The sequence below is a fragment of the Erpetoichthys calabaricus genome, chromosome 1, assembly GCF_900747795.2.
Source record: "Erpetoichthys calabaricus chromosome 1, fErpCal1.3, whole genome shotgun sequence".
NCBI classification, from domain to species: Eukaryota; Metazoa; Chordata; class Cladistia; order Polypteriformes; family Polypteridae; genus Erpetoichthys; species Erpetoichthys calabaricus.
In genome coordinates, this window is record NC_041394.2 from 283,299,031 (window position 1) to 283,312,710 (window position 13,680).

Genomic DNA, 13,680 nt, shown 5'->3' on the forward strand with positions numbered 1-13,680 from the left:
ATGTTACTGAGCCACGATTTGCTGAGACGATTTCAGATGTCGGGTAGGATTTTTCCAGTAGACGAGCCGTCAGATCCCTCAGATGCCTCTGTCTGGACAGGAGTTTCTGTATTTGGGTGTCAAAAGCCTGGAGTTCTTCAACAATGCACTCCATCTCACCGTCGGCAATTGTCTGCTTCTGCTTCGTGCCCTAGGAAAGAATAAGAGAGAACGTTCAGCACTGTGTCCACACAGTAATACCCAAACTATTCCGAAGCGACGTTTGCACTGTTTTGTGTTTTTTGTAGCTCACACCCTGATATGCCTTTATCGTAAGATCATCCCTTATCTACAATGGAGCGTTCCATCAGAAGAAAATATGAAGCTGGTTTTAAATTAAAAGTCCTTGAAGTGGCGAAAGAAATTGGTAACTGCGCTGCTGCAACAAAATTCACTGTATCTGAGAAACTGGTGCGAGATTGGAGGAAGCAAGAATATGTAAAAAATAATAATAATGATAAATATTGTATTTTTGAACGGGCATGTAAGTCAGGGTCTGATTTTTATGATCGATTTTTCTGGTTTCAAGACCCGACATATACGCGAGTATATACGGAATGTAAAGTCCCAAAATAGTTAATAAGTAAGAGTCATGGGTGAATGAATACCTGGTTAAAAGACAGACTCCTTATATGTAAACTGTTAACAGAGAGCAAAATCTAAAGTACAATTTTATATATGATCTCATTTTCTAATTTGAATGTATTTGGCCATATGTCCGCATGTTCTACTGTAGTTAAACGGGCAGGCAAATTCAAGTACTTTTTTTATTATTTATTTATTTATTTTTTATTTTTTTCCCTCTCACAAAAGATGAAGCACAGGTCTGACATATGTGAGAGTTTCATAGTCATCACCAGACAAAGCATTTGCAAAGTCCTAAAGGGATTTCAGAGCCTTCTGGACTGCTTCCAGGACCTGTGTGTCCTGGCATACAGGGACAAGATACCTGAATTTTTTTTGTCAGAGGACTAGACTTTTGTAAGTGCTCCCTGCTGCTTTTTTTCCTTAACTTCCCAGTGTGTGGCTGTCTCAGTGATTATTTAGTGAACAGGTAGACCAAGCTAAGTCTGGACCTCAGCCGGCTTTCTTCTTTTTCTCCAGCTAGAAAAGAAGCTGCTAAAAATTGTCTTTCACAAAGAAATGACCGTGGTGATCGTGATTGGGATAGTGGCCATCATCCATGCTATGTCCTGCAATACAAAACTGAAAAATATTTATTTTTTTTGTTTTACTTTAAAAACAAATTAACAAATCATTTAACTCATAGTACTTAACCTAAACCAGCACTAGCAAATGAGTTTAAAAATTATTAAAACCTGAAATAACATGTTTTGTTTTTTCATTTTAGATAAAGCTGTTATGCAGTGAATTTGTTGGACATTGCACACCCCAATGGCAAGATGAAGTCTGTGACCAAATCACTGCATAGTCGTTTTGTCAGTTGCACCGCTTTAATGACATTGCTCCCATTGTCGGTTGTTGCTGCAAGCAGTCATTCTGGGAGAGATGCTAACACTGGCATGGCTTTAGAGAATTCATTTTACAGAAACAAGTAATGTATCTGAGCACATAATAAAAGCAGCTTGGTATAAACTGGATTGTTTAATCCTATATCCCCTTTGAAAATATATCAATATACCATTAAAAAGTCAATGAACTGCCCAGCCCTAATCCATACCCATAATTCTCTTAGCTAACACCACTACATCTTGCAGATGTTGAGAGTAGATTCCATTCAGTTAGTTTTTGACTTGCACCAAGTGCTATTGGAATGCTGTTTGTCCTTCCAACCAACTCTGTGTTTGAATAACTATAAAGAGCAATAGATCCACATTATATAGCTAGAAAATAGTAAAGATAAATGGTGCAATCTTGTCTTATATTAAACTCCCCCTGGACTAATTGTGCATTAAATTGTGTTAAAAGTAGGAATAGCAATCATTCTTTTATGAACTCAAGCACTCTATACTTTTTACAGGGACATAACTGGTAGTGAATTCTCTACACTGGAAAATGTTTGAGGCTGCAGTCTTGCTACGATGTGATACACAAAAGTATATATTTATACCATGGATTCCAGTCAAACTTTCCCCTTCCATTTGAAATGACTGCAGTTCCCATTGACTCTATGTTTTGCCATCATAAACCCTGTAAATAATAGGCGTAATTCTCTGGTCAATCTCCTCTTCTCCCAAGTATGTTATATGTTTAAGGGTTTGCCGCAGTAGGAATCGATTTATTTCATGCCTATGACAAAGTATAAAACATTGTTTATTAAACTGCTTCCTGAATGGATTATTCTAATTACAGTAATACTTCAGTTAATAATATATTTGTATTCTAAGACTTAAGAAACTTTTGGAGGTAAATTTACTATAGGACAAATGTGGATATGGTTGGGGGATCATGAGGTTCATGCCTGCTTCCTTCTCTTTCCTTGGCCTTCCCTCTGGCACTGGTGCCATTCCCTCGACTTTCCACAGTTCCTTCCATGCAGTTCCATATGCTCAGTCTTTTTTTTCCATTGCCTGCACATTGATGTCATTGACTCTGCCTCCCAGCTTTTTAATTACCTAAATAAATGTCAAAGAACAAAAATGATGAAGTGTGACTAAAATATTAAATTCTTCTTGAAAAATCATGTGTCCTGTTGACACCTGAGCATAATACTTTAAAAAAATGAGTGTTGTATGTCCTAGTTTTTTTTTTTTTAATAAAATTTACATTACACAGTGCAATTACATATTACTCAGGCAATGCTTTATTAAAGAGCTAGTGTGTGTGTTTGTTGACAAGAATCCTCAAATGATTAGGCAATTTTAATTGAACTGTTTTCTAAACAGTATAGATTATAATTCATTTACATTCTGTTTAGCGTATCATGATCAGACTTCAAAACAAATCTTGTAGCATGCAGTGGATTTTTGGCTTAAATGTGGTGTCTTGATAGTTAAATCATAATATCTTGTCAACTACATCAGGCCTTTGTGACTACCTCCCTATTTCTCTTTCTCTCCCTTCCCTCACAGTCATTGAGTTGATACAAGCAGATGGCATCCAGTATCCCTTCAGTAAGAGTCCACCAACATTCATCCGAGCCAAGCTTTATAAGTATTGGTATACACTAGTAAATAAGGATGGGTAAGTATGTTCTATTTAACAACATACATATGGAGATAGGAAAAATAATTACACCCCTTTCATTTTTATGACTTTGTGTATCCACAATAAAAAAAAAAGAAAGAAACAGGGTGATGGAGGAAACTGTACTGTATTATGCATCCCAGATATGGTGCCACGGTGTTCATTTCTTAGGGACATTTTGGTAAAGCTGTTTTAGATCGAAGCACCAGTATTCTGCAGAGGCAAAACAGTCTCTCAGGTGAAGGTTATGTAAGATCCCGTATTATGTTGAGTTATTTATGATCCAAAATTACGCATCATGTCTTTTTGAGTATGGAGATTGTTTGTGAATGGTCCTTGCTGGTTTCACAAAATATAAGTAACAATTATTTATTCATCACAAAGTCGTATATTTTGATCAATTTGACCTTATGATGAGCAGCACAACACTTTGTACTTAATTATTTATTAAATAAAAAGTAAAGCATCATGTAGGAACCTTTTGAGAAAAGTGAGCACCCTACAGCCTCCATATCAATTAAGAAGGCAATTAGAGCTAGGTGGTGCCAGTCAGATGCCTTTGACTAGGTGAACAGGAAGTGCTGCCACCTATATATACAGTACATTAAGTAGAATATTGGCAGTTCAGTCTGGAGAATTCAGGTTTGTTACAACACCACGCCAAAGACAAAGGCTTTTGAAGTTATAAAAGAGAAGCAATTGTTGCTGCTCATCAGTTTGTAATGAGTTATAAGGCTATTTCTAAACATTTTAAATTCATCGTGTGCAACAGGAGGGATTATTTTCAAATTGGTAACTCTTGAATGTTATGGGTCCTCCCAGTAATGGGTGTCCCTGGAAATTCTCCAAACCCTCTGATTTGTGTGATGCTCTCAGAAATTATAACAGCAAAGGTACTTGAAGTGATGTTTTGGATTGTGTAACAGCTATAGAGCCTTGATACTATGCAGTCATTCATTCCACAATGAAGTTTTATTCTTAGCAGAATATTTTAGAGAAATATTTGAGGCCATCCATCCAACAGTTAAAATGAACCAAAACCAAATCAGACAACAGGGCAGTGATCCTAAGTGAACCGACATAAATGTGAAAGAATCAAAGTTTTGGAATATCAAAAATCAAAGTCATCATTGAACTGGATCAGTGTTATAAGTACTAGTGGCCCAAAAATCTTTCTATCTGATGATGATGAAAAAAAAAAAAAAAAAAAGTTATAAACTCATCCAGAAAACTATTTCTGCAAGTTAATGGTAAAATGGATCTGTGCTGAATTACGGGGAATGCTTTTTCACATTTTGCTTCTGCATGCTGCCTTATTTAATTTGTTAAATAATTATGACCAAGTAAAATCTTATGGTTTGTCATATGATGCTAGATTTACTAAATCAAAATAGAACAATTTGTCAAAAATAATGATACACTGGCATATAGTTAAGCTTTATTTGTTTATTTGTGCCTTTTTGCAACATTTATGGGGACAATAATACAGACATAGTGGTAAAAGTGCAGCTTCTTTTTTACTCCGTTACTCACTGACTCACTCGCACTGACACCAAGCAGTGTCTTGCCCTTTCTACCAATTTGCATCAACTTACAAATAGTGTTGATCGGTAAATTCTCCAAGTGTTAAATTACCAATTACCAAGTTAGTAAATTCTCCAAGTGTTTTTTACAGTGAATATTCTGTATTCACCATTTAACCTTTTTCACCAGATATTTTCATAGAAATTTGCCATGCAGCTGGCTTAGGCAAAGATTTGTTTTCATAGCACCCCATGATGCTTTGTGAGCCCAGCGTGACATCACAGAGCTGTATGGCCATACGCAGAACTTTCACACGTGCGTAGTGTAAGATTGTTACCACTCTGCTATGGACATGCATGATGTTGCCACTTGCTTAGTACTCCATCCTCCCACACAGCATGCAAAAAAAAAAGAACTTAATTTCATTTGAGGGGGGCATTATCTGACAAGTCAAATCAAGTTGGGGAGCATGCACTGATACAGTGTGTTGCCGCACCCACTACACAACGAAACAACTCCCGGTTTGCAACCCCCAGGCAGACGCGCGCTCCAGTCCCACCCTCCGGAAATGACCCTCTATCTGCCGCAGCCAGGTGTTACATGGGCTTGTTACTTGGTCTGGTCCATAGCTGACCATAGTGAGAATATTAAGAGTGCAGGTATCCATTGACTTGTGTATGGACTATGTTCCAACACTGGGGTTGCAACTCAATACGGGCTTATCTCATAAGATAAAATAGTATCACTCATATTTCATAATTGTCATTTTTGCAGATTGGGACTAGTCAAAGTCACATGCAATAACATTCAGTTTTTTGCCAGTTTCATATTGTTTGATAACTTAAATTTATGTACCGACCTGACCTGTGGAAGGTACGAGTCTTTGCAGGGGAAGCCAAGTGGTGTGAAAACTTAAAAGGACTGCGATCCCCCTTGAAGACAAAGAGGATGAGTGGAAGACTGAGATATCAATAGAAGCAGCTATTTAGCGGTCCTTGAAAAGACAGTTTATTGTCTCATTAGGAAAGGATCCTGATCAGTTGTTAACCTTGAGAAACGCCACTAATCTTCTTTGCCTTCAAGTGGAAATAATGTTTTCATGAGTCTTCACACTTGCCTCTTTCCTTTGCTAACCTGCTGCACTGCTGTTCATACCTTTTTTTAAGCTTGACCTGTTTAAAGTACATGATGCAGTTGCTTTTCCAAAAATATAGGCGCTATGAAATAATAAATGGGCAGAGGAGACACAAGTGCACAAGATTGAATGCAAGGAGCTGGTGCCCTATACGCTGCTATGAGACTGGTAGCAAAATATTACACAGTACATTGTTCCTTTTTCTTATTAAATAAAGAAAATAATAACAGACTACTGTACAAATGTACATATGTTTGTTATAAATGTTAAATACATATACGGTATGTATTATGTTAGATTTGTACTGTACTCTTATACAGCTGGCACCTCAATCAGTTTTATTTGGAATGCACATGGTGATTTAGATAGATAGATAGATAGATAGATAGATAGATAGATAGATAGATAGATAGATAGATAGATACTTTATTAATCCCAATGGGAAATTCACAAGTGAAATATGACACTAGCTATGGCCCACGTATATACAGTAAGTACAATCAGATGTTACTAGATGAGACATACGTCCATGGATACCTGTACTGTCGTGTGGGGATCAGCCCGGACACAGACAGGTAGACACGATGGTTTCACGCAACACACATTTATTATTCATATTTACAATAGTGAAGTGCACAAACCCAGTGCCGCAGCACCAATCACCCCTCAAGTCCTTGGCCACAACACAATGCCTTCTCACAGTCTGTGGTCCGCCTCCACTCCTCTCCACCAAGCTTCGTCCTCTTCCACCCAACTCTTGCCCCTGACTGGAGGGAGGTGGCCCCTTTTATACACCCCGGAAGGACTCCAGGTGCATCCTGAGGCTTCTGTAGCCACACCCCTGTGTGGCAGAAGTTCTAGCGGTGTAACCGGAAGTCCACCGGGTGTCCCCAATCCTCTTTCCCCCCCCAGCACTTCCGGGTGTGGCGGAAGTACTGAGGTCCAGGGCTCCCAAGGCATCGGGGCGCCCCCTGGTGGTGACCACGGGCCTCTACAGGGTTGAGCTTCCAATCTCTGTACCCATGGCCCCCACAGCAACCAGGGAGGATGCCCCCTTGTGTTCTGGAGGAGGCACAAGCCCTCCTCCGGTCCTCCTGGGCATCCCGGTCGGGCATGAACCCCCGCCGGGTACCACACATGGGATATACAGTATAATAGTGGTTTCTGTGTAACTCTGCACCGCTCATGCAATTAACCATGTACTACAACTCCAACACAAAACAAGCCTTAAAGGAGCCCTCCCATCATCAGAAAACACATGACCTGCTGTGAAGTAATAAACGAAATTGTTTATTACTATTTACAAGAAGTTATAAGAGTAGAACTCTGTGAGTGCAATGATCCATATTTTATTTACTTATTGCTACTCTGTGGCCATTTGTTATATTTTGTCTGTGGTATTTGTTCCATCTGCATCTTTTGTTGTTTAAGACATGGTGGTGCAGTGGTTGGCATTGTTGCCTCAAAGCTCATATCACATATTTGGCCACAATAATAGGTCTGTTATAGTTGTCAGACTTTTTCGTAGCCCCCAAGGACACTTAAAAGACCATTTAACCCTTATAATCCACTCAAAACTAGTTCAGTTCCTCCTTCCCTATTGATTTTAATGCATTTTGCAGAGTTCAGTGAATACTGCAAACATTTCCATGATTTTGCTGAACTCACGGTGAACCGAACTCCACAGTGTTCTCATCACTACTTGCCAATCAAGTTTGAACTGTATATAACTGGGTAATATTTTTAAAGGGATAAGCTCTGTTAACATACAAGTTCTATACAAAGATAATACTTTTAAGACACCAACAAGACAGATAATTGCATTTCCCATTTCATTTTGAATGCACAGACTTGCAGTTTTCTAATAGGTAATGTTTTACATTAAATGTGTTTGCATGTTTTATAGTAATGCTTACCATACTAAAAACTTTTTTCAAAGTACAAACTGCAAGAAGACTTTCATTCTTTATAACAAATAATCGGTTTATTGCTGGCTCCAAAACCATCTTCTGTTAACACTTGAAATCATTTTCAAAATGGAAAAAAACTGTAAGGAATAACAATTTTATCAGTTCACAATAGGTATAGGTTGACACATTTTACCTAAAGGGGAATAATTTAAACTTTATTATTTCCTTTTTGAATTAAGTTAAATTGCAGCTTATTGCAGAATTGTATTCAAGTATGTTTAATATAATGCAAAACAATACAAAAATGCAGTATTTAATGTGACCCAAGTATCATGATGTTATTGCATCATGACCAGTCTGTCATTCTCAGACCAAATTAATCCAAGACTGGGATGCAGGGGCAACAGCCAGTGAAGCAGTACTGATTGTAAGACAGGGAAGAACACTGGAATGGACCCATTCACATACAGTCATGGCCGAAATTATCGGCACCCCTGGAATTTGCCCAGAAAATGCACCATTTCTCCCAGAAAATTATTGCAATTACAAATGTTTTGGTATACACACGTTTATTTCCTTTATGTGCATTGGAACAACACAAAAAAACAGAGAAAAAAAGCCAAATCTGACATCATGTCACACAGAACTCCAAAAATGGGCCAGACAAAATTATTGGCACCCTTTCAAAATTGTGGGTAAATCGTTTTATTTCAAGCATGTGATGCTCGTTTGAACTCACCTGTGGCAAGAAACATGTGCTGGCAATATAGCAATCACACCTGAAGCCAGTTAAAATGGAGAAAAGTTGACTCAACCTTTCTGTAGTGTGTCTGAGTGTGCCACCCTAAGCATGGACAACAGAAATAAGAGCAGAGAATTGTCTGAGGATTTAAGAACAAAAATTGTGGAAAAATATCAACAATCTCAAGGCTACAAGTCCATCTCCAGAGATCTTCATGTTCCTTTGTCCACTGTGCGCAACATAATCAAGACGTTCACAACACGTGGCACTGTAGCTAATCTCCCTGGACGTGGGCGGAAGAGAAAAATTGATAAAAGACTGCAATAAAGGATAGTCCGAATGGTGGATAAACAACCCCAGTCAACTTCAAAACATTCAAGCTGTTTTGTAGACTCAGAGTGCAACAGTGTCAGCTGAAACACTATGGCAGGAGAGCCAAGAGGACCCCACTGCTGACACAGAAACATAAAAAAGCCAGACTGGAGTTTGCCAAAATGTACTTCAGGAAGCCAAAATCCTTCTAGGCGAATGTTTTGTGGACAGATGAGACCAAGGTAGAGCTTTTTGGTAAAGCTCATCATTCTACTGTTTACAGAAAACAGAATGAGGCCTACGAAGAAAAGAACACAGTACCTACAGTCAAACATGGTGGAGGTTCTAAGATGTTTTGGCGATGTTTTGCTGCCTCTGGCACAGGATGCCTTGACTGTGTGCAAGGCATCATGAAATCTGAAGACTACCAAAAGATATTGGGGCGCAATGTAGGGCCCAGTGTCAGAGAGCTGGGTCTGCGTCAGAGGTCATGGGTGTTCCAGCAGGACAATGACCCCAAACATACCTCTAAAAGCACTCAGAAATGGTTGCAGACAAAGTGCTGGAGAGTTCTGAAGTGGTCAGCAATGAGTCCAGATCTAAATCCGATTGAACACTTATGGAGAGATCTCAAAATTGCTGTTAGGAGAAGGCGCCCTTCAAATCTGAGAAACCTTGAGCAGTTTGCAAAAGAAGAGTGGTCGGAAATTCCAGATGAGAGGTGTAACAAGCTTGTTGATGGTTATAGGAAGTGCTTGATTTCAGTTATTTTTTCCAAAGGGCATGCAACCAAATATTAAGAAGAGGGTGCCAATAATTTTGTCCAGCCCGGTTTTTGAGTTTTGTGTGAAATTATGTCAGGTTTGGCTTTTTTTCTCTGGTTTTTTGTGTTGTTCCAATGCACATAAAGGAAATTAACGTGTATACTGTACCAAAACATTTGTAATTGCAACAATTTTCTGGGAGAAATGGTGCATTTTCAAGGAAAATTCCAGGGGTGCCGATAATTTCGGCCATGACTGTATACACTTGTATCGGGGCCAGCTTAGTATCACCAATAAATTTAACCTACATTGTTTTGAACATTTGGAAGGTAAACCGGAATATCTGAATGAAAATGAACACAAACACGGGGAGAATGTGCAGACTGTTGACAAACAATATTCAGGTGTGGGATTCAAACTCGGGACACTACATTAGTAAAGCAGAGCGCTAACCAATGCACTACCCTGCTGCTATTGTGTCATGATGTCTCTAGCAATACTCACCACTACGAACAAGACCTCAGCTGTTGATTTGGTTATATTGTTATTTTTAATAAGCTCATTGCTTAGCTGAGTAGATGCTTAGTTGCTGAAATTATAGCAGTGGCACTCCTGTAATCTATTGTTTCTAGTCAGTTGAGTTGGCTAATAATTCTGGGCGAAAGTTAAATTTGTAGAATTAATGCAAGTTGAAAATGCTTTAAGCAGCAACAAATCATTCACATTTTCTTTGTTCTCTTAGGTCACTTCCTCAGAACTGGTGGAGAAGACAGTTTGTTGAAGAGTTTTTCCCAACTGTGTTCTTGGGGGATCCCAATTTTGAATCTATGCTTAGTCACTATGGTCTTAAGGTAATTTGCTTTATGATCTGATTGTGATGCAAGTTTCTTAACACAAGAATTACCAAAGCCTACGAAAAAACTTGTAAACTGGGCCCACCTTAAATCACAAAATATAATCACAAACTGGACTTTGCACCATACCTTGGCGAGCTCTGTAAGCCATGCTTTTTCTTTGAAGGATAGGTATGGAGCAGACTGACTAGCAGGATGACACCGGACCTGTTGCTGCATCCAAACGGTGCCATCTTTCACCTTTACGTCTGGTGCAGCTGCGTTGTTCTTATGTGTGAGTGGACGTTTCTTGTGGGGCGGGCTTCTGTTCTCTTTCTCCGATGTAGAGCCCTCATCCTCATCTGAGTTCACCTCTGTTATAGCATGTCTTTATTTGAAAACAACAGTGTCAGATCAGGGCGAGCGTGAATGCGACTGAGAGAATAAAACTGAATAAAAAAAAAAGAACTCTAACCTTTACAAGCACCATACATTTCCACTGACTGTTACAGACTCAAATCAAACGTTCAGTAACAATAAGAGCAGTTCACTACTCAAAACATTTATTTTGTGACACTGCAAGGCTCGAACCCCCGACCTGTTGATTATGAGTCAGCAGCTCTTACCGCTGTACTACCAAAACAGGTGAGAGTGAAGTACACTAACCCAGTTTCTTTTTCTTTGATTATATTCTTGAGTAAAAGCACACTTGTTTTGTTATACTTGTACCTTTTGTGAAAGTGGTTATTTGATATTTGGACTTTATGTCAAAATTTTGTCATTAGTACTAAAACATGAAAAAGTTTGTCTTTTAGGTATGTGTTCAACATTTTTGTCATGCTACACTTACATAGATCTTTGTAGACACGGAACACACATGAAATGCATGTGTTCTAAATAACAATATATTATTTACACTATACAGCTCCCGATGGCTTACTCCCTGATAAACAAGCCTTGAGCTGGGAGAGCTTTTTACTGTTTCTGCGGTGGTGGGGGGATGGGGTAGTAGGCTGCTTGTGTTGATCAACACATTTACAACACAAAAGACACTGATGGAGAGGTGTGAACGAATTTAAGGTAGGCCGGGTTTACGAGTTTTTTCGTAGGCTTTGGTAATTCTAGTGTTAATACTAATTCTGTTATTCTTTTATGTATTATGTATTAGATGCTTTTTTCATCTTAAGTTATCTTCCTAGTAAGCCATTTAATTATGATTATGATGTTGTCTAAGTCAGATCTTTTAAGACATTGGACAGCTGCACCAGTACATTGTTGGCATTTTTATCTTCAGACAGATTTGGTTGTTTGGTATCAGTTCACTCTTAAGATAAAAGCAGCAAATATATCAGTCTGTATCTTGTTCCCTACATAAAATCCTTCAATAACTTTTTTTCGTTTCCATCATTTACTTAAACACACTTAGTGTTCTTAAATGGTAATTGTCCAGTACAGGATAGGGGAGAAGAATGGTATATCAGACATGATAACCTTATGGTTTACCATATGTACATTATTAAAATCCAAAGTACATGTGCTTTTATCTTAAGTATAAGTAAAATTAACAATAAATAATCAGTTAACTGTAACCTTCCCAAGGCATAGCAATGGACAGAGAATATTGATTAAAACATTTGAAGGATAAGTTTGATATTTTTCAGATTTGTTTTTTTTCAGAAATAGAGGTACAGTATACATTAATTTGGCATGGGAAACAGTGTTCTAAAGAAACATTTTCTTATAAATTTAAAAACTACTTTGCCATTGTTAGTGGTTTAAAATGTTATAATGTTATATATGGGATATTGGTGCAAACATTTAAAAAAAAAAAAAAAAAGCTGTTTCTGATTTTTTTTAAATGTGCCTCCTGCATGTTATGTTTATGACAACAAAGGGAATTTGGAAAATACAATTTTTAAGGATATAATTGTGCTGTATGGCCAAAAATCTGTATTACAGTGCGCATAACAATAACAACACGTGGACAGAGTTCCAGTTCCTCGCAAGGCAAACCTCAACTCTGCCCTGAATAAGTGGTAATGTTATTGTGCTAAAGGTTATGTTTCTTGCTTCCATGTTTCCACCCTGACCATAAATCCAATTGTGGTGAACGGCTGAACTAGCTTTTCTAGAACTAACTTAAATTTCCTGTATAATAAGCTGGAAAAAGTAACATGACAATCTTGGGGTAAATCAGAGTCAATAGTAACCCCAAAATTGTGGGTTTGTTCAAATTAAAATTATCATTCATCCACTATTTTACACTAACAAAACAATAAATTAATAATGCCATTTAAATAAGTACAAGTGTATTTTCACCATTACAGTGAAAATTAACTTTGGGGTTATAAATTAAATCTGTCAACTGTAACATATATAGAAAGAAGAGAATTGAACCCTCTGTGTCATCATGTCTGACTGCAGATAGTAATGATGCTGGACTACCTTCAGACTTACGCACATATTCAACTACAACCATAATATAGAAGATTGTATTTCCTACTTTAAAGAAACTTGGAGTGGCATTTACTTATTTATTTACAAAAACTAATTACAATTGAAATTGGTTTGCAATTCTTTAATCTGATCTCTTTAAAAGAGGTCTAGACAATAGATACATTTTAAAAATTGGTGTGCCAGAGGCGAAAGAAGGAGATTAAATAATTTTGGCTTAGATTCATTAATTATAGAAAATAAAGGGTTAAAAAATGGGAACAAGTTTAGAATGACAAGAACAATTAATCATGTAATCATTTGGAAGACTAAAAGAAATTATGTGAAGCCACAACAGCCAAAACGTTAAGATCCATAGTTATTCAATTGTTCTACTACATTCATTCCTCAGTATTTCTGTTAGCATTTTCCATGTCATTTGTGATGAAGAGTTCTCAAAAATCCATGCTTATAATAAGTTCTCTTCCAGTTCTAGTATAATCATGTATGAAATTCTCATTATTATATTTGCATGCATTATGCATCTACTGTATATTCATCTTTTGATCAATTCATTGCTGTTTTACAGAGGAAACTGATACATAAAACATCAAGTGAATCACAGATAATACTGTAAGATAAAATTACTGTTGTATGAACAGTCTATAGTCACATTTTTTTAATAATCTCTGTCAGTGACATTTTGTCTACTGGGTGCTGTTTCCTTTTATTATTCCTTTTTATCTTCCACGTCAGCCTCCATAATCAGTGTTGCTTTCTAAATGCTACCACATAATTCAGTTGATACTGTGTACGAATGCCTTGATCAGGAATTTCAAAT

The 13,680-nt window shown here is 37.6% G+C and overlaps 1 protein-coding gene across 1 annotated transcript in view; it reads left to right on the forward strand.

The window, feature by feature from the left end:
- The window catches only part of lmf2a (lipase maturation factor 2a), a 78,136-nt gene that overhangs the window by 61,458 nt on the left and 2,998 nt on the right, over positions 1 to 13,680 (forward strand). Inside the window, exons 12-13 of the mRNA XM_028815798.2 lie at positions 3,072 to 3,183; positions 10,316 to 10,424. Coding sequence (XP_028671631.1) covers positions 3,072 to 3,183; positions 10,316 to 10,424 — 221 coding nt within the window. The remainder of the gene's footprint in view (positions 1 to 3,071; positions 3,184 to 10,315; positions 10,425 to 13,680) is intronic.